This window comes from Trachemys scripta, chromosome 8 (genome assembly GCF_013100865.1).
Source record: "Trachemys scripta elegans isolate TJP31775 chromosome 8, CAS_Tse_1.0, whole genome shotgun sequence".
In the NCBI taxonomy this organism is placed as follows: domain Eukaryota; kingdom Metazoa; phylum Chordata; order Testudines; family Emydidae; genus Trachemys; species Trachemys scripta.
Window position 1 is genome coordinate 35,663,798 of NC_048305.1, and position 27,951 is coordinate 35,691,748.

General features: G+C 40.8%; 1 protein-coding gene across 1 annotated transcript in view; it reads right to left on the minus strand.

Moving 5' to 3' along the window:
- Positions 1-699: 699 nt before the first annotated feature.
- NRG2 (neuregulin 2) overlaps positions 700-27,951 on the minus strand; it is a 331,862-nt gene continuing 304,610 nt past the window's right edge. The window contains exon 8 of the mRNA XM_034778371.1: positions 700-802. Within this exon, the coding sequence (XP_034634262.1) occupies positions 770-802 (33 nt within the window). The 3' untranslated portion in view covers positions 700-769. The remainder of the gene's footprint in view (positions 803-27,951) is intronic.

The following is a 27,951-nucleotide window of genomic DNA, read 5'->3' on the forward strand; positions in this document are numbered from 1 at the left end:
GTTGGGTCATTACACTAATTGAATCTATTTCCCCATGTTAAGTATCCTCACACCTTCTATGGGTCATCTCGATTATCACTTCAAAGGTTTTTTTTCTCCTGCTGATGATAGCTCATCTCAATTGATTGGCCTCTTACAGTTGGTATGGCTACTTCCACCCTTTCATGTTCTCTGTATGTATAAATATCTTCTGTGTGTTCCATTCCATGCATCCGATGAAGTGGGCTGGAGCCCACGAAAGCTTATGCTTAAATAAATTTGTTAGTCTCTAAGGTGCCACAAGTATTCCTGTTCTTTTTGCAGATACAGACTAACATGGCTGCTACTCTGAGAGATGAGACCAGAAGTCATGGTCACCTAGGTCCCAGCCTAATGGATTTTTCCCACTGCTACAGGGAGTTTTGTTCTCTCATCCACAGTACATTGCCTGGCTTAGCAAAATGAGGCTGATTCAGCTGAAATGCAGAATGTCCCGCACAATCTGGTACCTCTACGAACTCTAAACAGGGTCAGGCATAGAGAGAGTTTTGACTTCCACTCCCCTGCCCTATTAGACCTTGCATTTTCTCTGCTGTAAGTGAGAAGCACAGTACAGCATCTCCTTTGAGTATTATCTTAGGTCAGTGAGTGCCATAGCTAGAAGTGTGAACCCAAAGCTTGAATATTGCTGTTAGATTTGATTTGTTTGCTGGTACTCACTTGGTTTTACAGTAAGCGACCACACATACTATTCCAACCACAAGCAATGCAACGCAGATTCCAGTGATGGTTAAAACTCTCTTCTGATAGAGCTCTTCAGCTTCTGCAAAGGTTAGAAAAATATACTAATTAAAAACATACTCCAGTGAAAATAATGTGTTCTGAACACACAAATAGGAGCAGAATCCAACCCATGTAGACTAGTCATCAGCAGATCTCAAAGTGTTCCATGGTCCAGTTCTGATAAGCACCCAAAGGCTTGGATGATTATCCCAAACCTCCCCAAACACATTGAGATCTCCTACCATTCTCTCCTCCTCTTCTCATGGCTTCCTCCTTCAGCCCAGTAATCCCTCCCTTCTGCATCCCAGCAAACTTATCATTGGCCCCTCTCCTCCCCTATAACAGCTCTGTGACCTCTAGTCCATGATCTCCAATAGCCCCATAACGCTTCTCTTTCCTTTCTAGCAAATTCCCCAGGTGCCTTGCTAATCCAATAAACAGGACCCTGACCACACCCACTGAGACAATTAGGGTCCAGACACTCCAAGGGGAAAACGGAGGGTGTGAACCCCGAAGAATAAGCAACTGAACCAACTGGTGGTATACAATGTTATTGTGTATACAAATATGTCAAGTCAGGTCGTTATGAAAGCTTGTGATGTTCTAACTTGATGGTCCTTAGGAGATACATAGACAGACTGGGATTAGAAATGTATGTAATTATTAATCTAGACTACTATGCTCATTTCCAGAACTACAATTTCAAGCACACCTCACAACAGAGATGGGCTCCTCTTAAACCAGTTGTTTACACAGAACTTACTTCAAGTACCCGTCCATTGTCCAGCCAGGAAGAGACAATGGTGGACCATTAGCATGAATGGGAAAACACTGAAACAACTTGAAATAAAAAAACAAATAAATCCCAGTCTTGGAAAACTGAGGCTAAGTCTACACTTAAACCACTATAGTGGGACAGCTGTACTGCTTCAGTGTAACTACCCCCTGCAATGACGAGGATGACCAGATGTCCTGATTTTATAGGGACAGTCCTGATATTTGGGGATTTCTCTTATATAGGTACCTATTACCTCCTATCCCCATCCTGATTTTTCACACTTGCTATCTGATCACCCTAGCAATGATGGGAGGGGTTCTCTGGTCACTGTAGCTAACCCACATCCCTGAGATGTGGTAGCTAGGTCGAAGGAAGAATTCTTGCATTGACCTACCGCTGTCTACACTGAGGGCTAGGTCAGCTTAACTACGTACCTCGGGGTGTGGATTTTTCACACCTTTGAGTGACATGGCTGGGTCAACTTAATTTTTTAATGTAGACCCAACCTAAGAGAGGAAGAATTTCCCCTCCATGAATCACCATAGTCTGAGAGAAAGACAAAAAAACTGCAAACCCTTAAGAGAGAGGGGTTTTGAAGTGAAGGACACCCAAAAACTGAGGACCAGCATCTAAGTGAAGTGCATGTCTTGGTCAGAGAGCATGCTGGGAAACTGTTCAGTGGGAATAGGTAACTTGTATTATAAAAGGGAAATTAGCTATTACAGACATGTAGAGCCTGAGATTGTGCCTTTATGTTTGTTTTCTGGGTAACCTGAGATGGATTTGCGGGGACTTGGGACCAGAAGGGGATGTTGAGGTCACCCTTATGCTTGTAGGCTGGCTACTGGGAGATTCCCCACACAGGTTCAAATCCTACCAACTCTTTTGGGCACCACCCAGACCAGTAAGGGGTTCTGTCACTACCTGCCCTGTAATTTGGGGGGGCCTAACGCTAGGCTGCCATGGCTCAGAGCTCTGACACCAGTAGCCAGCCTATGAGTGTACTTTTTCACCCTGGCTTCCACCAGTCTAGTAATCCCTGGCAGGGTGACCTCAACAGCCCTTCAGTGCCAAGTCCCCCCAAATCTGTTTCCCCAAGTTCTTAACTACCCAACACTTGTATTTTTCCCCTCTAGTTCGTCACCCCCAATGGAGTGAAACCAGTGCCCAGCTATCAGTTCACTTTGCCACACACACAACAGAGACCTGGTGGGAATAAAAATATTACAGAATATTGCCAGAACATTACAAGCTTTCATAAAAGACCTGACACAACACATTTTTATACACAGTAATATCAGATACAACCAATTGATTCAATTGCTTATTCTTTGGGGTTCAGAACCTCTGTTCTTCCTTTGGGGTGTCTGGACTCCGATTGTCACATCCATCCTCACACATATATACACTGATCCTTCAATGGCCCCATCACAAGGTCCAGCATATCTCTCTCTGCTGGCCTCAGGACTGCTTTTTTTCTTGCAGCAACTGCATGCTATAGGTCCTAGAGTTATTCCATAACCACAACATCTGATGCACAAAAGCACACAGATGCTGAAAGGAAAAACTTTTAAATAATCAAAGGTTGGGTGGGCATGGAGGAGAGGTGGTTTGGCTATTGGAAGACAGGGATGGGACAGAGTATTGAAAATCCAGTAACCAATAACAGCAGTGGATTTTTTTAATGAAATCCTGGGAAGTAATCTAATTAATTTTTCAACCCAAACAGTAACACAGATTCATCTCAGTTAATCCTCTTGGCAATTGTGGTCCAGGAATGAGTTGTATCATGGGACACTGCATGGTCTCAACCACACTGTACAACTCACATACACTTGAGAAATTAAACTGAACTTCATCAGTGATCTAGTGTTTCTATTAAGATATGGCTGTAACGAGCAAGAGAGATCCATAGTTATTTGTAATGGAAGACTTTTCAGCGCCAATGAAATCAGTCACTTGCAACAGATTAACAGCACACTCTTGGAGAGAAGTAATTTATCCAAACTGATCAGGTCCATAAAACTGTTCAGGATGGAGTCAGGGGAAAAGCTAAGATTCAGATTGCCTCAACTTAGTTCAACCCAAATATCCTCAACCAATCACATGGCTAGGGGCATTTATTCTTCTTGTATGAATACAGTAGGCCAAGCTCTGCCCTCAGTTACATGGGTGCAGATCCACTGAAATCAATGGAGTAACTGGATTTCCAACTGCATAACTGAGAGAAAAATTTGGCCCACTATATCATCTTGTGAACCCAATGGGAGGGAGAACCAAAAAAAGATTTGTACCATGAATAAGTCAATATGCCCCAATAGCATGTATTATTTATACAGCATTCCGGGTTGTTGGGGTTTGTCCCTTAATTAGCATTCTCTAGAACATTTTCTTATAGAAATTAGGCAAGAAAAATCCTGCTGAAGTTGTTAGGGTGGAATGTTCCACCAGGAGACACTAAGTGCCCTCACTACACTATATCTGGTATCCCCAGCAAATGCAAAGCTATAGGAGGTAAAACCAGAAGGAAAGTAAGAATGGCATCAGGTGCTAGGAATGCTAGAGTCATCTCCTGGTAGTAGGATAAAAAGTATTTAAGAAAAGGCTAAGAGAAAATAATTTGGGATTTGAGCCTGTCTTAGCCCACCACTTTTGGAAGTACCTAATATAGAAAAGGTTATTCTCTTTCTGAGGGTCTAAACAGGAGAAAACCAGCAGTAGTTACTTCAGAGGCCAGAGAGTGTCAAAATCCACCTGGTTTTGTTTCTTTTTATCAACGTGTAAAAATAAATCAGAAATATTTCACTTTGTTCACTGTGAACATCCGTTCTAAAGCAGTGATCCAAAAAGCGGGGGAAATCTCCATTCACTCTGCTCTGCACTGTGAACCTCTATGACACAGGCTGCACATGTCCTGCATGTTAAGCTTCTGCTGAACTGAACACGAGTTCTGGGTAGGGAATGAATGCAGCATACACAGCTATTCACACTGCAGGCCAGAGAGGAGACTTTTAGCATAGTCGTTATTACAGGTGACAAGAATAGAGAATTTCTTACCTATTCTGTCCTTTCTGCATCCTAGTTCCACCACTATAGGCATCTTCCTTCAACATTCATTAGAGAGGATGACATCAAGAATCTCCCAAGCTTTGGTGCCTCCATGTGCATTCCTTGGCCAATACTGGGTTAGGGTAGCGTGTCCTCTGAGAAGCAATTCATCAAGTTCCTCCTCAACTGGGATAAAATTTACCCCTATGCAGACGGCCAGCCCAAACCTTCTTCACTAGCCCTAAAGGGTTAAGGTGGGACCTAAATGGTGCTGAGGTCCTGTGCTGACCCTTTGCACAGAGGTGATTTGTTTCACTTGTGATGCAGACTCATACTGATGATTTGTTGTTGGTTGTTGGAGCATGCGGTCTGATCTGATGTTCTCTGGCCTCCCCATTACGTCAAATCATCATATGTCCTCTTTTGGGAAGAACTCACATTTGGATTGGGATGTTAGCTCAGCTTTTTTGCTTTCCCCTTCCCTGTATTTTTGCCTGGTGGGGAACGCTGTGCATATTCTGTACTGGTGGAAACATGGAAAGGGAGAGCTGCACCTTTCCACGCCTGGATTTCATCAGTATAGCCCCTTTCACTCAGTCAAACAGTCCAAGTTCTCCAGTTCAATCATGTTGTTGTTGGAATCATTAATGCAAATGTACATTCCATCTTGGGAGGTCATCAAACTTAAGAAATACAAGCGGGGCCATGACCTGACTGGAGGGGACCAAAGATTGGGAGATTTTCATTGTCAGCGTCTATAACTCCAGTGTGACTAATGGTGAAGGAGGAGCTACTGCACTGTCACAACTGATAGTACAAGCACAAAAACAACAGGGACAGCTAAAATAGACAAGAAGCATGATTTTATTTCGCTAAGGTGAGCAGTGCTCTACAGGCCTCAGGCATTGCTCACCTCACAAATAGGAAACATTACTCTTTTGAGCTGTCAGGACTGGCTGCCCCAATCTCAGAAATGCAATATAAACCTCCCTTCAGTGGATTTTGTGAACCAATTCTAGTTGACGTAATCAAATTTTTAGCATTTAATTTTGAAAAAAACAGAAAATTCATTTAGATTTTAGTCAGCTCTAAAAAATTATGGATGGCGTAACAAGATACCTTTGTGGATCTTAGTGTAGAGTTAACTCTATTTGGGAGCAGCTCAGAAAGTTCTGACAGTCTCTTTTTCACAGTTGGTATTATGAATTCCATACAGACAGCAAGCAATCTGTTCTCCATTTGATCGCTGTTGTGGAGTATTGCATGTGCAAAGGCCGAGCCTGAGTTTTGAGAGATTTAATACAAATTTGCCAAAGCAGCTAGATGTGATTTTTATTGCTTGTGGATGAATCTGTTCAGGATTTTTTCTGCTGGGTGAACATATTTGTTCACAGTGGGTGAGGAAGGAGGGGGAAAGTGATCCGGTTCTACCTTGAAACCAGGTGAAATGATACTTTCATAGAGAATTTTCACTGTTCACAATTTTTGCTGCAAAAATGTTATTTTTTTTCAGATGCAAACCTTGCCTTTATTTAATGGAAAAAAGGAGGGATAGTGATGGGGGAGGAAAAACTACCAAATGAGTTAGTTTTTCCTCCACAACTTTCATCTAGACTGCAACCCTTTTTCCCATGGATCAAATCCCAAACTCACTGTGCAGCACAATTCAATGCATGACTGTTGAAAATAATCTAGGTTGGCTCCACGAAGTCTCAGTAAATTGATGGCTGATAACATAATCCCTTCATGTTACATAAACTCACTGGGACAGTGACAGAAAGAAAATAATGTAAATATCTATACAATGATTTTATGTTTAATTTATATTATAAGATCTTTGTGGTAGGGCCAGTCAATGTTTGTCTCTAAAGTGCCATGCACACCTGTAATGTTATAACAATTAATAAATAATAGTCATCATCATCATTCTAAAACAATGACATTATGGACAAATCATTTAATGTCAAGTAATGCAGACACAGTCACAGTTCCAGCCATGGGTACTACAGCAAACACATGGAAAGTGAAGAATGGATGAAGTAGAGAAGACAGCTAAAGATCCAGCATATTAATGTTTATTGCCTAATAATGAGACTGGGAATGGACAAGGAAAACAAGACAGAAGTAAACTAAAAAGGGATGTCAAAAATCCTCAATTCTAAATGTTATTTAAAGTGTATTTGTAGTAGCAGCACCAATTTCTCTATAATTCCTTCTCCAAAATGAACTCACTTTCTGTAGCACAGAACTGTCTGCTGGGAGGATGTGAATCAGTCCTGGCAGGCTGATTCTGGGCTACTCTGGAGCAGAGGCTACTACCTGTGCCGAATGCTGCTCAATGGTGTGGCAGTTTGGAAAGGTGGACAAATATCCATTGGGGACTGTGCTGAAACCACCAAACCCCTTTGCACTGGGAGCCCGATCTAAACGGGTGCTGACCCTCCTTTGCAAGATCCCCAGTCCCACCATTTCCATTCAAACCAGTGGGAGTTGGGAGCACCCAGGACCAGACCCTGGGGAAGAAAGGATTTGGGTCCCTGGGAGACAAAGCCCACTCTCATTACGTTAGTGTCTAGTGATTTGCACCGGATAGCTGAGAAAAGACTTTAGTCCCCAGACGCCAGAGGTGAGCGGCTCATGCCCCAGTGAGCCCATCAAATGGAATTAAAGTGTCTTAACCATGGAGGTCTGCTCTGTGCTATACTGAGCTAACATATCTCTCTGGCTGCACTGAATCTGGACTAAAGATATATAAACAGAGGGAAAAACAGTTCAGGGCACTTATCAGATCCCCTGTGGATCTCTGTGTGCACAGCTGGGCACCATATTGCTCAAAGGAAGACATTCACTTAGAAAGGATGCAACACAAGGCAACAGCAGGTCTCAGGGATCTGCAGGAAGCGATAAAGGAAGTGTTTACAGAATGGAGGTAGCTTTTACTGGAAATTTAAACCAAATTCTGCTCTCAGTTACCCAAGCATAACCCCACTGAAGCCAATGTGGTTACATGGGTGCAACCGTGAGAACAATATGGCCCCTGGAGGAATGTGAGAGAGGTTTGCAAAGAGGCATCAGCATAGTCAGCAGGCCAAATCCTGCTGTCTTAACCAACCAAAACTGCACTGGGAGTTTTGACTGAGTAAGAACTTGAGGCAATATGATTCCATCCATTTTTATGCCAGCTCCTTCAATACAGAAACATGGTATGGCCCTGAATAAGGACTGTGGACCTTGGCTCTTTATGGTTTTGCACACTGAGCAAATGGCAATGTAAAAAATAGGGGTAAACAGAGAACTCTGCCAGAACTATGCCACACACAGAAAACAAATGAGAGGGGACGCAGTACAAGGGAATATGACTGCAGCACAAAATGTGAACTCAAGAGACCCCTGCACTGTACTGCTGGAGAGAGAGTTAAGGGGAATGCAGGACAAAAGAGCGGCATTATGATCGCCTAGAAAGGAGCCATGTGTTTGGCCAAATGGGGTTTTCCTGTTCCTAAAATTATCTAATGGTAAAATTTTCAAAAGCTTGTAAGTCACTAAGACTCAGATCCTTTAATACCTTTGAGGGTCTGAGCCTAAGATGCTTTTGAAAACTTTAGCCTATATTCCTTGAGCTACATCAATGCTCAATGAAGTCAATGGAAAGACACTCCCCAATTGACTTCACTACACTTCCAGGATAATTCAGCTGACTTGAATTGATTTACCTCTTGAAACCAATTTCTTTCAAACCAAGCACATATTTTGTGAGAAAATCATGACTCTGACCCCCCACTGCACTCTCTTTGATTTCAGTGGGAGGGCTACATGCAGAACGACTCCGGAATCACGCCCTTCTTGTTCCCCAGTAGCCTAAATTCTAGACTTTCTGTTACTGGAATATTTGTCCATTACCAAGCTACATTTGCTGGTCACCTTTCAAAGTAACACAAACCCCAGCTCTTCAAGTTAAATACAGAAAAAAGATTTGCAGTGAGGAGACACATAACAATTTAGTATACCAGTAATGCCTTGCACATAGTGCTTCTTAGCATGACAAAGAAAAATGTGCTGCTACAAATACATGTGTATTTTTATAGGTTCACATTTGGGTTTTTTTGATCCAAATATCTTTCTGGGTGCCAGTAAAAAGAGCAGAACAGCTGATTTTTTAATCATCCCATCAAAGCCGTAATGTTAAGGACTGTGGGCAGCTCTTAATGGCTTCTGATTAACAAATGAATGGTTGTTCCATACCCTTTAATTCAAATCCAAGATGCTCTGCCAATGCAGAAAGAGGATAAGGAAGAGAAAGAAAAAAAGAAAAACAGGTCTGTCAAAGATTTCTGAATATACAAAATATATACACACTGTGTGGTTAAAGCAGGTTAGCTTTTCCTATTCATTGTCTCAGTAGCAGTAACTAGGAACACAATGTATGCATTAATATGTTTTTAATTCCCATAAGAGGTATTGCTCCATGTAAAGAAATGTTCAAAGAGATAGCAATGGTAGTTAATCATGAATTCTCTAGAGATGAGACATGTCTATTAGTACCTGAGATGGAATTCAGCTTTTAGTTGGAATAAACGTACACAGTTGGGAGACATATCCTGACACCAGAAAGGCCAGCATACATAGCTGCAGCAAGGATCTTGTAAAACTGTCTCCTGAACTTGCACACCCGGAGTAGGCACTCATCAATTTCACAAGCCTTTCCGGATGTGCAGGCCTTCAAACAGTTCCAAGCAAAACGATACAATCTATTATCCTTAATTAATGAGGAGACTTCTGTGCACATAGTCTGAAGTCTGATCTCCGATACGCAGGTGCATCCTGCAACACGGCTTTTAAAATCCACTTACATCCATGTTGACAGTGCACGTCTATTGGCTATAGTAGCTCTTACAGGGGTGTAGTTCATTGTGTATGTGCTGTACATAATTAATTATGCAAATATGTAGTTGCTTGTGCAAGACAACAATCCCTGAGAATCTAAAAATCAGAATTGTTCTCAAAGTTTCTTTGACGTTTATACTCTTCCACCTTTGACCTTGCTTTCATTAGAAAGAACAGGAGTAGTGCTGAATTAAACAAAAATCTGATCATATACCATTGAAACTTCAAATTAGTTAAAAATAAGCAAGCAATTTATGTTGGAGAGATATTGCTGAGAGAAATACAGTTTACTTAATAGCCCAACAATGCAGTTAAACTGAAAATATTCAAAATAGCTGAGAGTTTCTGTATAGTATCACACCCAACGGGTGTTGATGGTTCAGCCGTATACAGGAAAACACCTATATGCATCAACAGCAGTCTTGCCTGCATGAACATTCAGACCCTGTACATACATCGTTGCATATAAAGCAGAGGCCACCATACACAAAACATGATCATTCCTAATTTGTGGACGTGAATGTTATTATGCTCCAATTTCCACAGTAACCAGTTTTGTGGTAGAGAAAGACAAGTGTTTCTCTGCGATTGTACTGAACTTTGAGGGATTAGCACTAACCCTCATGGACTACAGTAATAGTCTCATCTAAAGCAGGTTCCTCTTTTATGCTCCATTTTTGAGTCTTTTGCCATTTCCTTACCGCAGAGCCTCATTTTTCCCTGCTTTGCATTTTGACTCACCATTTATACCTGGCCAAAGGGAGTGCAAAATGCTGCCATCTGGTAGCATTTCACAACCACTTTGCACAGGTATAAATGACAACACAAGATGGAAGGGCAGGAGAGAAATGGACCTAACTAAGGTATTCTTCCGAACCTTTTGTTTATCATGTAAACCCTGGTTCTAGATTTATTTTATTTCAGTTTTCTATCATGTCAATTGATTTTTTTAAATATATATATATGAAGATAATGTGCTAAGTTATGGAGCCATCTGATAAATGCATTGTTGTCTAGCTCAGTTGATTTACCCAGTAATTCATCTCCCGACATGACTTATTCTAACATTCCAAACGTCTGAGCAGCTTCAGATGGATGTGATTAAAAATATTTTCACAATATTTCCCCAGTTTGCAGAAATTTTAGCAAACATTTTTTTATCTCAAAAATTTTCACTTATCAGGTTTTTTGTATCCACTTTCATTTACTGTTCTCTAGGTTTGATCTTGAGTTTTTTATTTCATGCAAGGGGTTTTCTTCTTCATTGTCAGTTTTGATTGGTCAGTTTAGTCCCACAGTAGAATGTTTAAAAATAAAAAAATTTCTAATTGTAAATTGATACATGTTGCCTTAAGAAATTTCAGTAGAAAATTTCACAAAATGAAAATCAACCTGTTTCAAAAAGCAAAGGAATGAAACCATCTTGGAAGTTCTTGAAAGTTTTGTGAACTATTTTTATTTTTCAGCCAGCTCTTTATATGTATATAAATGGTTTAACGTTTCAGTGTGGTAAAGTTATAAACAACTGAAAACAGTGTGTTAGAATAGCAAGTTATAAGCAATTTTAACTACAGGCATCGTTACCTGTGTTGCCTATAATTAAATTAAACTGCCTGGGAATCATTCCCTACTTTCTTAAATGTGGAATTTCCCCTGTCCTGGGCCTCAGACCGGTGTACATCTGCAAAGAAATACCATATTTGGGGAGCAAAGGAGGAAACATTTCAAGGGCAGGTCAAATTCTTTTAAATAAAAGAGGTGTATGTTTGAAGTTAATCAGGGGTTCAGAATGTTACAATATGTACCTGAAAGAGAATTAGCAGGCAGAGACCAATCGAAGTGCACCAATGTTAACGAAAAATATTTACCTTACGGCTTTGCAATTTATCATGTGGTTCTTCTATGTATCCCATTGGTAATGCCTCCACATATGTGGTGTACACACCCACCCTCCCACCTACGTTATATATACATATTTATATTTTATGGTGTGCCATTTGGGGGAGGAGTGAGGGTGCGGCACGTGCTCAAGAGAGGAGGCGGAACGGGGCAGGAAGAGGTGGAGCGCGGGCAGGAAGAGGCTGGGTGGGGGCAGAGGCAGGAAAAGGCAGAGGAGAACATAAGAACGGCCATACTGGGTCAGACCAAAGGTCCATCCACCCAGTATCCTGTCTACTGACAGTGGCCAATGCCAGGTGCCCCAGAGGGAGTGAACCTAACAGGTAATGATCAAGTGATCTCTCTCCTGCCATCCATCTCTACCCTCTGACAAACAGAGACTAGGGACACCATTCCTTACCCATCCTAGCTAATAGCCATTAATGGACTTAACCTCCATGAATTTATCTAGTTCTCTTTTAAACCCTGTTATAGTCCTAGCCTTCACAACCTCCTCAGGCAAGGAGTTCCACAGTTGACTGTGTGCTGTGTGAAGAAGAACTTCCTTTTATTTGTTTTAAACCTGCTGCCCATTAATTTCATTTGGTGGCCCCTAGTTCTAATACTATGAGAACAAGTAAATAACTTTTCCTTATTCACTTTCTCCACACCACTCATGATTTTATATACCTCCATTATATTCCTCCTTAGTCTCCTCTTTTTCAAGCTGAAAAGTCCTAGCCTCTTTAATCTCTCCTCATATGGGACCCGTTCCAAACCCTTAATCATTTTAGTTGCCCTTTTTTGAACTTTTTCTAATGCCAGTATATCTTTTTTGAGATGAGGAGACCACATCTGTACGCAGTATTCAAGATGTGGGCATACCATGGATTTATATAAGGGCAATAAGATATTCTCTGTCTTATTCTCTAGCCCTTTTTTAATGATTCCTAACATCCCATGTGCTTTTTTGACTGCCACTGCACAATGCGTGGACGTCTTCAGAGAACTATCCACGATGACTCCAAGATCTCTTTCCTGATTAGTTGTAGCTAAATTAGTCCCCATCATATTGTATGTATAGTTGGGGTTATTTTTTCCAATGTGCATTACTTTACATTTATCCACATTAAATTTCATTTGCCATTTTGTTGCCCAATCACTTAGTTTTGTGAGATCTTTTTGAAGTTCTTCACAGTCTGCTTTGGTCTTAACTATCTTGAGCAGTTTAGTATCATCTGCAAACTTTGCCACCTCACTCTTTACCCCTTTCTCCAGATCATTTACGAATAAGTTGAATAGGATTGGTCCTAGACTGACCCTTGGAGAACACCACTAGTTACTCCTCTCCATTCTGAAAATTTACCATTTATTCCTACCCTTTGTTCCCTGTCTTTTAACCAGTTCTCAATCCATGAAAGGATCTTCCCTCTTATCCCAAGACAACCTAATTTACTTAAGAGCCTTTGGTGAGGGACCTTGTCAAAGGCTTTCTGGAAATCTAAGTACACTATGTCCACTGGATCCCCCTTGTCCACATGTTGATTGACCCCATCAAAGAACTCTAATAGATTAGTAAGACCTGATTTCCCTTTACAGAAACCATGTTAACTTTTGCCCAACAAGTTGTGTTCTTCTATGTGTTTGACAATTTTATTCTTTACTATTGTTTCAACTAATTTGCCCGGTACTGACATTAGACTTACCAGTCTGTAATTGCCAGGATCACCTCTAGAGCCCTTTTTAAATATTGCGTTACATTAGCTATCTTTCAGTCATTGGGTACAGAAGCAGGGGCAGGGTCTGAGGCAAAACCAGGGGTCAAGCATCCCCGGGTACATTGGAAAGTCCGTGCAACTAAGAGTCAGATTTTCAAAGGTATTTAGACATCTAAAGACGCACCTATGCACCTAGTGGGATTTCAAGAGTTCCTAAGCATGTTAGGCACTCAAATCTTTTTGATGACAATGAAATTTAGGCGCCTAACCTACTTAAACATGTCAATAAATCCTATTAGGCACCTATTGGCATTCTTAGATACCTAAATATCTTTAAATATCTGTGGCTTAGTCACTTAGGCACTTTGCATTTTAGCCCTTGGATAATTTTTTTTATATATATATCTGTTAAGGTAGCATTTAGGCATTGTATATTTAAACATAGGAAATGCATAGTTCTCATAATACCAATAATTTGCCTATATTACACATACAATCATTCTGATAAATTCTTAGGGTACATAGGCTCAGGTTATTCAAAAGGACGCACTGCCAGATTTTCATTGGCTGAGCATCCGCAGTCGGAGCCATATTTTCAAAAATATTCAGCACGCAGAAGATCCCATTGTGACAATTATAGCCAGATGTTGGGTTTGGGGCTCTTTTGAAAATCTGGTCCTAATTGTGCTGGCTGAACCTTCCTGAAAATTTTTGCTTTAATACATAATTTATTACACCCAACACAGTAGTCATCATTAAAAAACCAACATCTACTGTATCTGATATTTCATACTTCTGCAGTGTTTTTGGCATTCTCCATACCTAGAATTTACACTGGGGAATTAATACTGTGAGCCATAATTGTTTTCACTGGGGCCTACTATACGTGCTTGAGTTAATATTGCTACCAAACAAACATTTCCTGTCTTTTTTCAATTTAAATATTTAACATTAACTAGGCATTCACATAGCTATGTTTTTGCAATATGTACTATACAAATGCACAGCTATTACATCCTTGGGTAATCAAATGCAGTCCAGTTAGCTGAGACAGAATCAGCTGATCTAAAGTATCTTTATACCATTTCCTTTCTACTGGCACATGGTCAACAGTGTTCTGCATCAATATGCATTCACCAGCTTGGCATTTGTTAGCAAACTCAGAGAGGGCGACTGAAGGTACTGCACATTTATGGCAAAAACCTTGTATCTGAGACATTTGAACTAATTTCATATTCAGTGAAGGATTTGGGGGCACATTTCCTGGCTCTCAGACTTTTTTGTGTCTATCACATTGCAGGAAACACAACTATAGGGAAAAGTTGATGTGAAAATAAAAATAATTTCAACCCTGAGCTGCCCAACAACGTTCAGAATGAAAGTAAAAAGTTGATATATATACAGGGGGACAGACAGTGTAAAAACTGAGGGAAGTTTTTTCAATTTAATGGATCCAAGTTGGCAGCTGCTCTTACTGCTCCAGCTCTGCTATTGGCCAAGATCACATCACTCTACGAACTAAACCTCCTCACAGAAGGTCACTGAAGCAGTAGCACCAATACAGGGCTTAATAAAACATATGGGCACATGAGGGCTGGGATCTTAAAGATAATTAGGTGCCTAAAGATGCAGACAGGTGTTTTTCCCAAAAGGCTTAAGCGCTAGGATTTAGACATCTACCTCACTTGGACACTTTTTTGTATATTCCAACATCTTTAGGCACCTAAGTGCCTTTGACAATCTGGCCCTTAGAAACCAACTGTCACTGAAATTCAATGGCAGTTGGGTACCTAGCTCCCCTAAACTTTTGAAAAATCCCACCATCGAGACTCAATTCATGCCTGTAATTCATGTAATTCCATGCAGATTGAGCAGAAAAGCAATATTCCCTTGTGCTGAGAAAGTGATTTCAAGATGCACTGTTCTGTTGCAAAATAATGACTTCTCTTCAGTAATTTTCCTAATCTTCTCCAGAGCTGGGTGGACTGTAAGAGGGCTGTGAGGAGAGAACAAGGTACCCAGTGGATCAGCCTCCCATGGAAGACAAGACAAACTGTATATGCACAGCTGGGGACAATTCGGGGGGTGTATGTGCAAACAGCTCCCCCTGTGGCATGTTAGGGAAGTAAAGGTTTTGCATTTTGCACCGTGTTCTCTACTTTTGGTCACAACAGAGGTGTCTAACAGGCAGCCCAACTCAGCCTGGGGCTTTGGGCATTATAGTCCACTTGCAGCCATTTTTCAGGGCATTCGTTCCCACCTCAGCTTGCAGACACACAGTTTAAGAATGGCAGACCTATGGTTATACAATCCCTGTTGATTTTCTGGCCGCATTTTGCTTTAAAAATGTCAGGCAGGCATCTCCATGTGAATAACAATTCAAGACAAGATGGCCATCATGGAATTGTAGATTTCTGGGACGGTATCTTTGCTGTAGCTCCCCGGGCCCCCAGAGCACCTAAAAAGCAAAGGTCAGGTGGTCAGTGCTCTCATAAATTATCCTCTTCAAGGCAGCTTTGGGTTGCCTGAGTGGAACTGGCCTCTGCAGCCCAACAGGTCTGAGAAAGAAAACCAGATGGAAAAAATCTGAGGGCAGGCACATAAAATTCTTGATAATAAAGTCAATGCTCATTCCACATAGGTTCAACTTTGTTCCAAAAAGTCTGGAGAACAATCCATGCTCTCCCCATAGAAACATGAGGAAAGGAGATGATGTGCTGAAGAGAATGGAATGATGGGTAATACTTCAATTAGCCCATAACTTTTCATTAATTGCATAGCAACTTAGCTTGCTCAGTACCTTATTAATAAAAAAAAACATAGCAGGTTTTTGCTGGTACTGCAAAGCGTATTAGCAGGCTCCTGTGATTACTATGTAATTAACCTTAGTAGGTCCCAATGTGTAACCTGCACTGTAGTTCAGAACTAAGAAATAACCCTGTTATTATGATAAACCACTAACTCCCTGAAATTACCCGGCCACAACATGCCACAGTAATTACCCTACAATTAAGTGGTCAGCAGTTATCATATCACCAAAGGGTAGATGCGTGATGATTGTGGAATTTAAAGTGTTACAATGTTGTTGTTGAATTCAGATGAATAAGAGACAGAGGAGGAAAAAGAGGAAGGACAATGACAAGGGTATACAAGTTTGTTCTTTTTATGAGAACATACTTTCTGTGACCCAGGACTGTATCAAACAGAAGTAAATGTTCTGCCCTTTATTCTTCTCCCTATATCTTGGTTATCACATAGGAAATAAATTGTTCAATAAATTAAGAGGTGTGCATAGAAAGGGTGAAATTCGGGTGTATGTACCACTGAAAACCCATTAAAGCCCTATATTGAGGACTTATGTAGTGCATGGGAGTGAATTTCGCCTCAAATGCATAAAACCAGCACAGAGTGTGAGTCCAAATCATATCTGCTCCGAGAGGATCAAGCATATCTTTAACATGAAGACCCCTCACTTTGGGTAGGAATCCCCTTGATTTCAAAAGGGGATAGACTGGGCCCTAAGAGAGACAGTGGATTCTGCTTAATAGCAACCTCTCGGTTCCCAGTTAAAAGCTGCTATTATCTGGAAGTTGCCAATAAGCAACTTTTTTTCAGGGGAAATACATAGAAAAATGAGCATGGAACAATGATGAATTGTACAGTACACTAGTTGTGAAACTATTTATTAACTTTCAGTATGAAGAAAACCAAACATGGCACACAGTAATGGACACATGATGTACCATAATGCTTAGAGCAAATTTAGGAGTTTGCTGTGTGTCATAAGAAATAGTGTAAAGTGGAACGCCACTCTACAGTACTGTATGAAGCAAAAGCTTTTAAAAAAACCCAGAGAAAACTTATCACTTACAGTACAATGTCTCTGTATGCTGAACAGTACTGTACTGAGTGCTCCTTATGTGTTACACAAATTAAAGTAGCAAAAGATTTTATAATACAAAAAAATATATAAGTAAAAATGTTTTTAAGAACAAAATTTGTCCAATGTTCTCTGCATTCTACATGTTGCCACCTCCACCTGCAAATCTTTCTCAGGTTTACATGCAGCCTCAGAACCGTTCTCAAAGCCATGACTCTGGCATATCCTGCCAAAAATGTCCCCGGCACGTAGCTGCTCTGTGGGGGAATGCTCTTTGGGTTCATCATCAAAGGCACTATTCTCTGGTGCCTCATCAGCCTGGTGGGGCTTTCCAGCCACTGCTGTCTCCAGGAGTTTAGCATAAGAAAGCTCCCCTTCTATTTCCAGATGACCGTCAGACTCAACAATGGCCTCAAATTCCTCTGTGGTTGGGTTTTCAGGAACAGAAGCACTGGCCAGCACATCAGTGTCCACAATTTTTGGTTGATGAAAACCTTCCCTTTTGAAGTGGTTTAGAACAGTCTGGGGAGAACAGAGGCCTCTGACTCCATAGCAAGATGAAGTTAATCAGATCTGGGTTTTTTGGCAACGTCCACTGCTCGCAGGTGTGGGTCAGTATCCAGAGAGGCAATAACCTGTGCATTAAGACAAGCACAGCAGTGACCTTTGACATTTTTAATGACACATGTTCATTGGCTGCATGACTGAAGTTGTGTTCAGAGGCAATAATTGTAACACGACTTGCGACAGCTCTACATTAGCTGAATGAGCCAAGCAATTGTCAATTAAGCGGCACATGTATCAGTCTTGTAGCTGCAGCTTCCTGTTCCAGCCACTCCTCAAACAGCACACTAGACATCCATGCATTGGCTGAGTTTCTGTAGATCGCAGGTAGATTTCAGTGCTCTTTAGGGAAACAACGAGGGCACTTGTGCTTTCCAATCACCATCAGAGGCTGTTTCTCCATCCCATCCATGTTTGCACAATACCATAATGTGATGCAACCCATAGCTTTTTTCCCTCCTGTACACCCTTTATTCAGCATGATGAGGTGGATCGGGAAAACCCCGGTAGAAGAGACAAGTCCCAAGTGCACTGAGGATGCCATGTGGCTGGTACTGTTCTAGAATGCTGAGTAGGCTGCCTGCCTGCCATTCAGTAGCTGTCGGAAGGTCAGTGTCTTGTTTCTCACCAGGCTCCTGATGCTGAACCACCTTGTGCTGGGCTGTCCACCGACTGAGCCAGCCATCTGAAGAGGTAAAGTCCTTCCCTTGCTCTGCTGCCAGCTAACTTGCTTACGTAGGCCCCCCAGGACCCAAACTTTATCAGTGAAAGCTAAGTTCACATGTTTGGAAGCCATGGCACACAGCTGAAGCACTCAGCTGTGCTTACTCAAAGGACTGGGTCCTGGAAATATGTTGCCATTAACTGGAAGCTGCTATTAAATCTACGGTATTTATTATTACAACTGATCATCCTACAAACAAGATCAATCTCCACTGATAAATCTGGATGGCCCTATTTCTGGAAGATAGTACTAATCAGCTGAAAAGGAGGAGAGCTTTGGGGAAGATTAGATGCCAGTTAGCAGAGCTAGTGTGGAAATATGCAATGCTGTATCCAGTTTGTTTCCAGGTCAACCATGGTAGATATCCCTATGTTCTGGAGCAACTGCACAAAGCTGAGAAATTCATCGAGACACGTAATGGGGATGTGGTGTCTGACACCGGGGCTGCAGGCGGAAATTGCTTCTGACTCAGAAGATCCTCTAGGAAGGCAATTTTCCCAGGAAAGAGTGATCAGTGAGAAGGCCACCCTGTCTTGTCTATGGAAAGGAACCTTATGATGGTGCAGGGAGCATGCTGTTGAGATTATTATACAGAACATAACCAGTGAGTGTCCAGGTAAAGGGTTGATAGAAGATGTGGATTCCGAAGGGACCTTCTTAGATTAATAAATGTCTATCCCCGCATCTACAACCAGAAAGCAAAGAATTCTTTGAATTCATAATATCTACAATAGGAAAATGACCAGCTGTTGTCCATAGCAGCAAATGCTGGGTCATCCCTGGCCCCGTCTCACCTTAAGATAAAAATGATTTTGCTGCTATAACAGATAGGGCAAAACTGTCTTCAACACACGGTTCCACCAGGTCTCAATAATACTTTCTAGAATCCACATCTGCAGAGGCGATTTCAACTACAGAAAGGGAAACTTGTACAGGAACGTTCAGTTACATACCTTCACATATGATAGCCATGCTTCAAATATTCACATTAAGCAGAATCTAACAGACGCATATAGCTCACATACCTTTAGAAATCCAGGATACATTTTCATAAAAGGTTCCACCAAAAGCAAAATTGCTGGGATATACACTAACTCCACAACATTGACTGCTCAAGTAAATCTTTTCCATTCCACATTTTCATGTCACTATACTGAGCACTGTGCAATAAATACATATCTCTCCACTTAGAAATAGGGCTTGAATAATGAGCTCCTATGGGACTACAAAATTCAGGGCAAAGTTTATTCTCTCTCTAAGGATTAGAAGGTGTTGATGTATGATTTCTCTGCAGACTGGTGGGAAGCCACCAACTGACTTATCAAAATTACATTTTTAAAAGAAGCTAAGTACAAAATCTGGAAGAAAAATGGGGATTATACTAGGTTAAATCAGAAATTAGTGTAAGTTAGCTCCATTCTAGGTCATAGACGTCAACTTTAATATCGTCATCAAGCAGCAAATAAAGCAGCATACACACTTAGAAAAATCAACAGCAAGATGAACAGGAAAAGAGTGAATAGCAAACTTGAGGTGAACTTTCAGGACTCAGAAGAAAAAAACATAAATGGACCCAGCAGAATTCTACACTGTGTCACAAAATTCTAAACTGTTCCATAAATCTCAGCTGGATAAAATTTAAATATAGACATTTGAGTTAACATGCTGATCCCTGAACTGTCTTTGCAGGAAGGGATGTTGTTTATAGCACTAATTTTTTCAATGCCTCCAGTTCACCAGAGTGTGAGGGAATTATCTCTGTGTTTTACAAAACCCTTGGAGACCTGTTGACCAGAGCTCTGGCAATCTTTTCAGGAGATGGTTGAAAAAGAGGGCTCTCCCAGTCCCTTAGGATATTGTTGTATAAAACAGAGGAGGACAGATCTGATCTCAAGAAATGGTAACCAATATTGTTACTGACTAAGGGCTTGGTTGAACACGCCACCACTTATGTTGGTATAACTTATGTTGCTCAGGGGTGTGAATAAGACACCCCCCGAGTGACTAAGTTACTCTGACCTAAGCACTGGTGTGGACAGCGCTATGTTGGCGGAAGAGCTTCTCCCACTGACACAGCTACCGTCTCTCACAGAGAAGGTTTTATTATGCAGACAGGAGAGCTCTCTCCCATTGACACAGAGCGTCTTCACCAGACACACTACAGAGGTGCAGGTGCATCAGTGCAACTGTAGCACTTCTAGTGTAAACTAGCCCTAAGATTCTTCAGAAAGTCATCTTTGCAAGAGCAGTGGTTTTGGCACCAGCCCTGTGACACAAGCGTATACGTGTGCAGAGAAAGGAAGGTAAAGACTGTCCCCAAGTCCCAGCATGGGTGTTCTCATGAGATCCACTGATAAAATTCCCCACGTCAACCGGAGTCATCATGGTAACAACATCACATCCAAGAAGAGGTATTGCTGAAGCTGGAAACAAAATAGTCCCTCATGTGGCTGAGACAGTTTATTGTTGAAGCATAAATGGAGGGAAACTTGCCAAGTATTTTGAAGAGCTTTGCTGCTTCCTTTAACTCTAGATTCAGTATTAAACAGTGCAGTCTTTTGGGAAGGACCACTAGGGGTTTAGCTCCTTCACTAAGGAACGACAAGACCCGATTTTCCTCTACCATACACTGGTTTTACTATCATTACTCCTTGACTTCAATATAATAACTCCCTCATTACACCAGAGTGAATGAGAGGAGCCTAAGACCTGACCACAAATGCAGAAATCACAACTCCTAGGGTTTCCCTGGGAGATGAGAATCCAACCCAGGAAAACTCAGACTTCCCAAAGAAAATCCAGTAAATGTTCGGAGACAGATATTGAAACCCCATGCAGTATCTTTGGGGACCATTTATTAAATGTCAGAATGGTTGATGTATGATTGCGTTCTACTCCATGGGGGAGGGTTACCTCAGCTCCTCCGGGAATTAAAAACAGTGGGGGGAGATTCAGGTGAGTCACTGAGTTTAAAAGGCTGAGTTTGAATTGACACAGGGTTTCTTTCTGATCCAAAAAACAGACAGGTTCTTCTGTCCAAGAGGGGCCTCAACTCTTGTGGAAGGGTTGGAAAGAATGGCCTATGAGGGCCCCATAAGACTGGCAGGTGGCTTCTGGTAAGAGGTGTGTGTTTAAATCTGTTTATTGTATTTATTATGTATTCTCCATAATGCTTTAACCTTAAAAATAAATGTGCTTGCTTAGAAAGAGCTGGGTGGTAATTTGTAACTGCTGGCAATATGCTGGTTGTAGCCCTCAGAGAGAAAGCAATGCACAGGCACTGGCAGACTGGCTTGCTGGGGATATCACAGTGTAAGGCAGGGAGCTGTGCAGCCTTAAAAGCCCCAGTCAGAAGAGAATGGGACAAAGGTCCCTGCCCAGAGACAGGTGATGGCTGGACACCTGACTGGAGTGGACTATGAAGAGGGAAATACAGGTGCAGATACCCTGAACTTGTGATGTGTTCAGTACTGGAGAATCGCTGACCATTTTATTGCTAATATTTATTTAGCAGCAACATGCCCACAGCTGCAAGAATATCACCAACATCAATTTGGTTTTGCTGGAGATTCCCCGCAGGGTGAAGTGCTCAAGAGGAAGAGAAATATAACCTGAGTGGTTAGGAGAGGATGGGATTGGTTAGATTAACTCAGTCTTCCTTTTGGGAAGCAATTTTGTCTTAAATTTTGGGAAAACACAGTGGCAGCATGTTTTGACTTAATAGGTTTTGCCCCTGAGACCTGCCTAGGCTTAGGAACACGTAGTCACCTTAATGCCAACAAGAAGATGATGCCCCACTGTTCAAGATATCACAGAATATCAAGCAATGGCGTATTTCAGTAAATTAAGTGTTGGACTAAACCTGGAAATGATTCTGTCACTTGCACCTGAGAATTATCTCGACATCTATGACTCCCATGACTTTAGCACGTGAACTCCTATTAAGATGCCATATTCTGTCTCAGGTTGTCCCAGACACCTGACTCCCAAGGTTATAGAGAAGTAAGTGCAGTGTGAACTTCCAGCAGTGTATGGGAGTATGTGCTATAATGTCAGTGAAAAGGCTAATAAAAGCCTTATGAAGTACGGGCTCCCAATGGAGACAGGTTGTTAAAGGTCCACCTACAAGCTGAGATCACTGACCACCTGATTGTGCTTTGTCCCTATATCACTTCACATCATCACACAGCTAGGTCCCTCTGTGCTGGCCGGATGTCTTGGGAAAGTTTATAACAATCTGTGCAACTAATGGAACTGGACCCTGGGGTTGGACACTGTGCCCCAGTTAGTGATGCTAATAAAACTGAAAACCATGAGATCTGGCTAAGTGTGCTGTGACAGCTCAGTCAGGAAAAGAGAGAGAAGACTCTACTGAAGAGACAATAGCTGCTGCAGCTATGGCTTTAAGAGGCTTCCTCAGCCAGGAAAGATTAACATTACATCCAAAGCCGTGGCTCCTTATGGAACAGGGTTATATGGTAACAACCAATGGAATGGTTTTATGGAGTAAGGATTGTGCAGTCAGTGCGATGCAACTGCAACGTTTTGTTAGCAAATGATGTTGTTGAGTCTCAATCTAGCTCTTTTGCTGCATTTGAGGCTACAGAGTCATACTGCAGGAAAACAGAAGCAAAAGATGGTGGAAATCTAAGTAAATAAAAATATTTTGACGTATGTGTAGTGCAGCCATGTGGTACCCAATAATGTTTTATGCGAAAGAAACATTTTGAAGTGAATGTGAACAAAAGAAACAGACAAAATTTCTACTTCTATAAGCTCAAGAATCCAAGAAAGCTGCTGCTATTACTGAGTCCTGTGATCTGAGCTAGAGCTGGGCACCCAAGCACAGTATAACTGAAACTGTAGTATGCTTAAAACAAGGATTTAAAACTGTTTTAACATAGTTCTATGCAAGCATATGGGGCTTCATCCAAAGCCCATTGAATTCAGTGGAAAAACCTCCAGTGACTTCAAAGGCCTTTGGACAAGGCCCATGTTTGGGGCCAAATACAGATGACAACTCTTACTGGTGTCAGTGGGAGGTGGATAATTATATCTGAGGGCAGAATTTGGGCCACACACTGGAGTTTTAAATTTTCTATGGGAAACTATTGTCCCTTGCATTGCAAAAGAGACTTTATAGGTAACATTGAGTCATCATGCTGCAATATTCATCACTTTTTCAGGCTACAGAATGATAGTTCTGTACTGTAAACTTCCAGTCCAGTCATTGTACCACATATAGTCAAGGGGCTAAAGGGAGAGGGGGAGGTAACTGCGCTATAAGACTATGCAAAGATATAAAAGGATGCTGATATGCATGAGACGAAGACTCTTGACACCTCAAGATACAGCAGGGGCTTAATAAAGAAACACCGAAAAATTACAAACATGGAACACAAATAGTGTAATTCTTTTAAACTTACAGCTTGATTTAGCTATTGTTATGAACAGTGGGATGGGGAGAGAGCAGGCATAATGGGTGGTAAGACTGTGACATTAAAGTCAACTCAGCCAATCAGGAAAGCTAACTTTTCTTCATTTTCACATTACATTTTTATTGGTTAAAATGCTGCCAAAGTCATTCTGTTTTACTGAGGTTTTACACTTTAGGTCATATTTACGCTGTCACCTTCATAGTCCTCTGATTACATCACAGCTATGTGATATGACTTTTAGAAGCTGGCAGAGGATATGATTATTGATAAATGTTTCAACATTCTTGGCTTGCAATCTATATGATGATGATAATATCCATATTGCTGTATATATATTATATACATCTGTAATTATAATTGTGCAGAGACATAATTATACATAAATATGAAGAGTGTGAAATGAAAAATACTTTCACAAGATGATTTGATGATTCATAAACAGTGGAGATAAGCCTAGACTATTTCTTTTCATTTAATAGGACTCTAAAATATCAAAGGTACATCTCTCTTTTATATATTTAATTATATTCGGTATGCATTTTAAATTCATTGTTTATTTTCCTTCAATCTAAATTAAAACTGATTTAAATGTCTTTCTAATGTAGGTCACAGTCTTGTTGGTATCTATACAGCAAACACCTCTATCCCACTTGTTTAAACATGATCAACTTTCGGCGCTCAGGCCCTGATCTTACAATATGTTTCACAAGGTTGGATGTCAGAACCTGTGCAGAGCCCAGGGAAATCAGTAGAGCTCTTCATGGTCACAGGGATCCTAATGTGTGCATCCTATGCAGGATCAGGACCTTATTTATTTATTTATCCTTTGATATGTCTCAGATTTCTTTTAATCTCAGTAAATCTGTCATTCCTTCCCCTGCCATTTTAACCCTTCGTTTTTGCAAATGTCTCTAAAGATGTTTTGTGGCACCCTGCATGAAAGGTGCTACAATAAATAAAGTAAAACAATAGTTCTAATTTGAGTATTTGTCCTTGTGGCTCCCACATTTGCTACTCATGGGGCACATGCACAACACCACACATGGGAGCCACATGGACAAAACATCTCCAGGGACCCCGGTTCTGTTAAATAAGTAACTATTCTTCATACTTTTTGGTTTTGTTCCAGGATTTCCACACATTTCTGATTATTTTTGCATTACAACAAAAAATAACTAAATGCAGCATTCAGTGTAACCTTCTGTGGACAAATCCAGAAATCCTTACTCAAATTTTACTCAGGCAAACACCAGCTGACATCAGTTGCCATTCACCAGCATAAGGGCTAAATCAAAACAGAGTTAAGAATCTCCAGATTTCTTCCAATAGTGCTAATTTCAGTGAGTTTCTCTGTACTGACCTGGAAAAAATCCCCCCACCAGCAGATGAAAAACTGAAATAGTATAAGCATGATCCAGAGAAAAACTGAATTTCAATATTTTAACTGTATTGTCACATAACAGCAAATATCATTAGAATTTCTCATGACAACAGCTTCTGGAGGTACTGCAGAAGGACAAAAATTAGCACCAGGGACTTGCAATAGCCACTGAATCACATGATTATAAGAGCAAAGTGGAAAATCTTTCTATGGGGGAGAAATCATCCAATTATTTCAGCTTCTCCATAGCATAGAGTCTGGGAACAGATTCTTCTGACTAGCAGAGAAGAACAAACCTCCAGTGCTATCCGGCAAATAGATGGTATGATCCTGCATCCACTGAGGTCAATGGGAGTTTTATCCGAGTAAGGTCTGAGTAAATTCAGAATATGGACTCCAGGGTTTAGCCCAGCCAGGATGCCGTCACTCTCGGGAAGCTCTCTACACCTGGCCTGATGGAACTCTGGGTACATCCTCCTCAGTATCTGGCCTCTATGCAGCAAAAGGGTCTAATCATGTCAGGCGAGTGTCCTGAATTTATATCAGTTTGCAAAGAATCAGCCTCAGCCTTTGGGTTACGCCTTGCCATCAGCATCAATGATTATTTAATATTTATATTACAGTAGCGCACAGAGGCTCCAGTCAGGCTAAGAGCATCTAAAAAAAAATAATAAGCGTTTAATAAGGCTAGAGCGGTCATAATGATTCGTTATTTTATTTAATGATTTGTTACTCATTGACAATGTGCTCGGAATATGAATCAAAAGACAAGTTTTTTTTATTTTCCCTGGAAATTTTTCCTGGATCCGTCTGAATCTGTTTCAGTTTTTGATCTGTCATCACATGCATAGCATGAAGTGGAAAGATAATTAAAGGGACAGTGCTAACTTTTATTGGGCCTTATATTTAGATTTTGTAAAAAAACCAAACAAATAAAAAACCCCAAGAGAAATGTTATTTTTTTCCTTTAAATCTTCCATTTGGAAAAATGTGAAACCAAATACACATTCCTCTGCCATGTCTGCAATCCAAACATTACAGCACTGCAAACCTGGAAATGAAACCAGCTATAAATAAAGGTGAATCTCATTTCTCCGATTATTATTATTGAAGCTGAGACAAATGTAAAAAGTAAACAAATAATTAGTGAAAGGTAACCTGGACATTTAATAATCAGTGAGTGATTAACTGATGTCGGTCAAGAAATGGGTTTGATTGTAATATGTGATTTTAAAGTTGACAGTGTCATTTTAAACCATGAATATAATTAAAAATTCTCACCACCAATGAAAAAATCAAATTTTTACAGTCTTGCAAAAAAATCAAAGCATAGTTTGTTCTTCCCATGAATGTTCTGACGAAACAAAAGGAACTTCTCACTGATAAGAACTCATTGGTTTTTTTTAAAAAAAGCTATTTTTATTGCAAGAAAGTGGCAAAACTTCTTTGCAAAAATTATGACGCCTCTCCCTGACTATCATGGGAGTCACATGGCTGTGGGTGCATCATAGTAAATGTGGCATGGCCAGGGAGCCCATAGGAGGGAAGAGAGGAGTCCTACCTGAACTATAACTCCCACACATCAATGTGTTGCTATCAGGAAATGCTGTTTAATGTTGAACTAGCACAAAATGAAACATTTTGAGTCAGTTCACAAAATGTTCTGATTCAGAAATATCAAAATGTGTCATTTTGATCAAAAATGCTGAAAGAAAATATTATGCCATTTCCAAATTTAATTTTTGTGGAATGTTTTGTTCTGAGCAAAAATTTGATATTTAAACTTTGCATCCCAATTTGGGAAAAAAACAAAATGTTAAAATAGCAAAATTTTCCATGGGACAAAATCCAATTTTCACTCATCTCTAGCCAAATCCTCATTTACAAAGCCCATTGCATCTTGTTTGTGCATGCAGTAGAAACTATTATAAAGTTACCATTTCCCAGCTATCAGGGGGTAGCCGTGTTAGTCTGTATCTACAAAAACAACAAGGAGTCTGGTGGCACCTTAAAGACTAACAGATTTATTAGGGCATAAGCTTTCGTGAGTAAGTGAGGTTTTTACTCACAAAAGCTTATGCCCTAATAAATCTGTTAGTCTTTAAGGTGCCACCAGACTCCTTGTCATTTCCCAGCTGTTACTACATTTATTATCTGTTATCAACTATTATCAGTGATCTAAGAATTTGCAAGGACAGATCGTAGATACCACCGGGTATGTGATGACTGTTGGCAGATAATGACATCTCAATGGTGACCTCTCTGGAGAGTTTCACTTAGAAGGATCTGGTGTTCTTTAGCTGTAAGGCTTCCCTTTGATGAAAATTAGGGGCAAATAATAACCGGATGAACTGAGCAAGTTTTAAAAATACATCCTGTGCAATGCCCTAAATCTTTATATTGTACCTGGTGTACATTTTCCAAAGCGGCGAAACAATGACAAAAGCTAAGGAGAAATATCTGGGCAAACATTTTAGAAGCTCCCAACCCATGTTCACAAACCTCATAAATGCACAAATTCTGAAAGACTGGCTGAGCTGCCAGAACTTGGGACACATCTGTAAGCCAGGTAGCCAGGATCGCATAGAGAGCACACACTTTGTCACTGGACACAACAAATGCTTGCACGTTTTGTTTAACTGAGTGTATGCTGCTAATTAACGGCCTGATTCTGCAACTTTTATTCACTCTGCATAGTACTTACTCACACGAGCAGTCCCATTGAAGTCAAGGGGGCTACTCGCATATGTACTACTCAGTGTAAAGGTTGCATAATTGGCCATTTGAAACTGGCGTTGACAACTGGCGTTGGCCTTACCTGGGGCTGGATTCGTAGTTACACTGGTGTAAATCCAGAGCAAGTCTAATGGCTTCAATGGTGTTACTCCTGATTTAC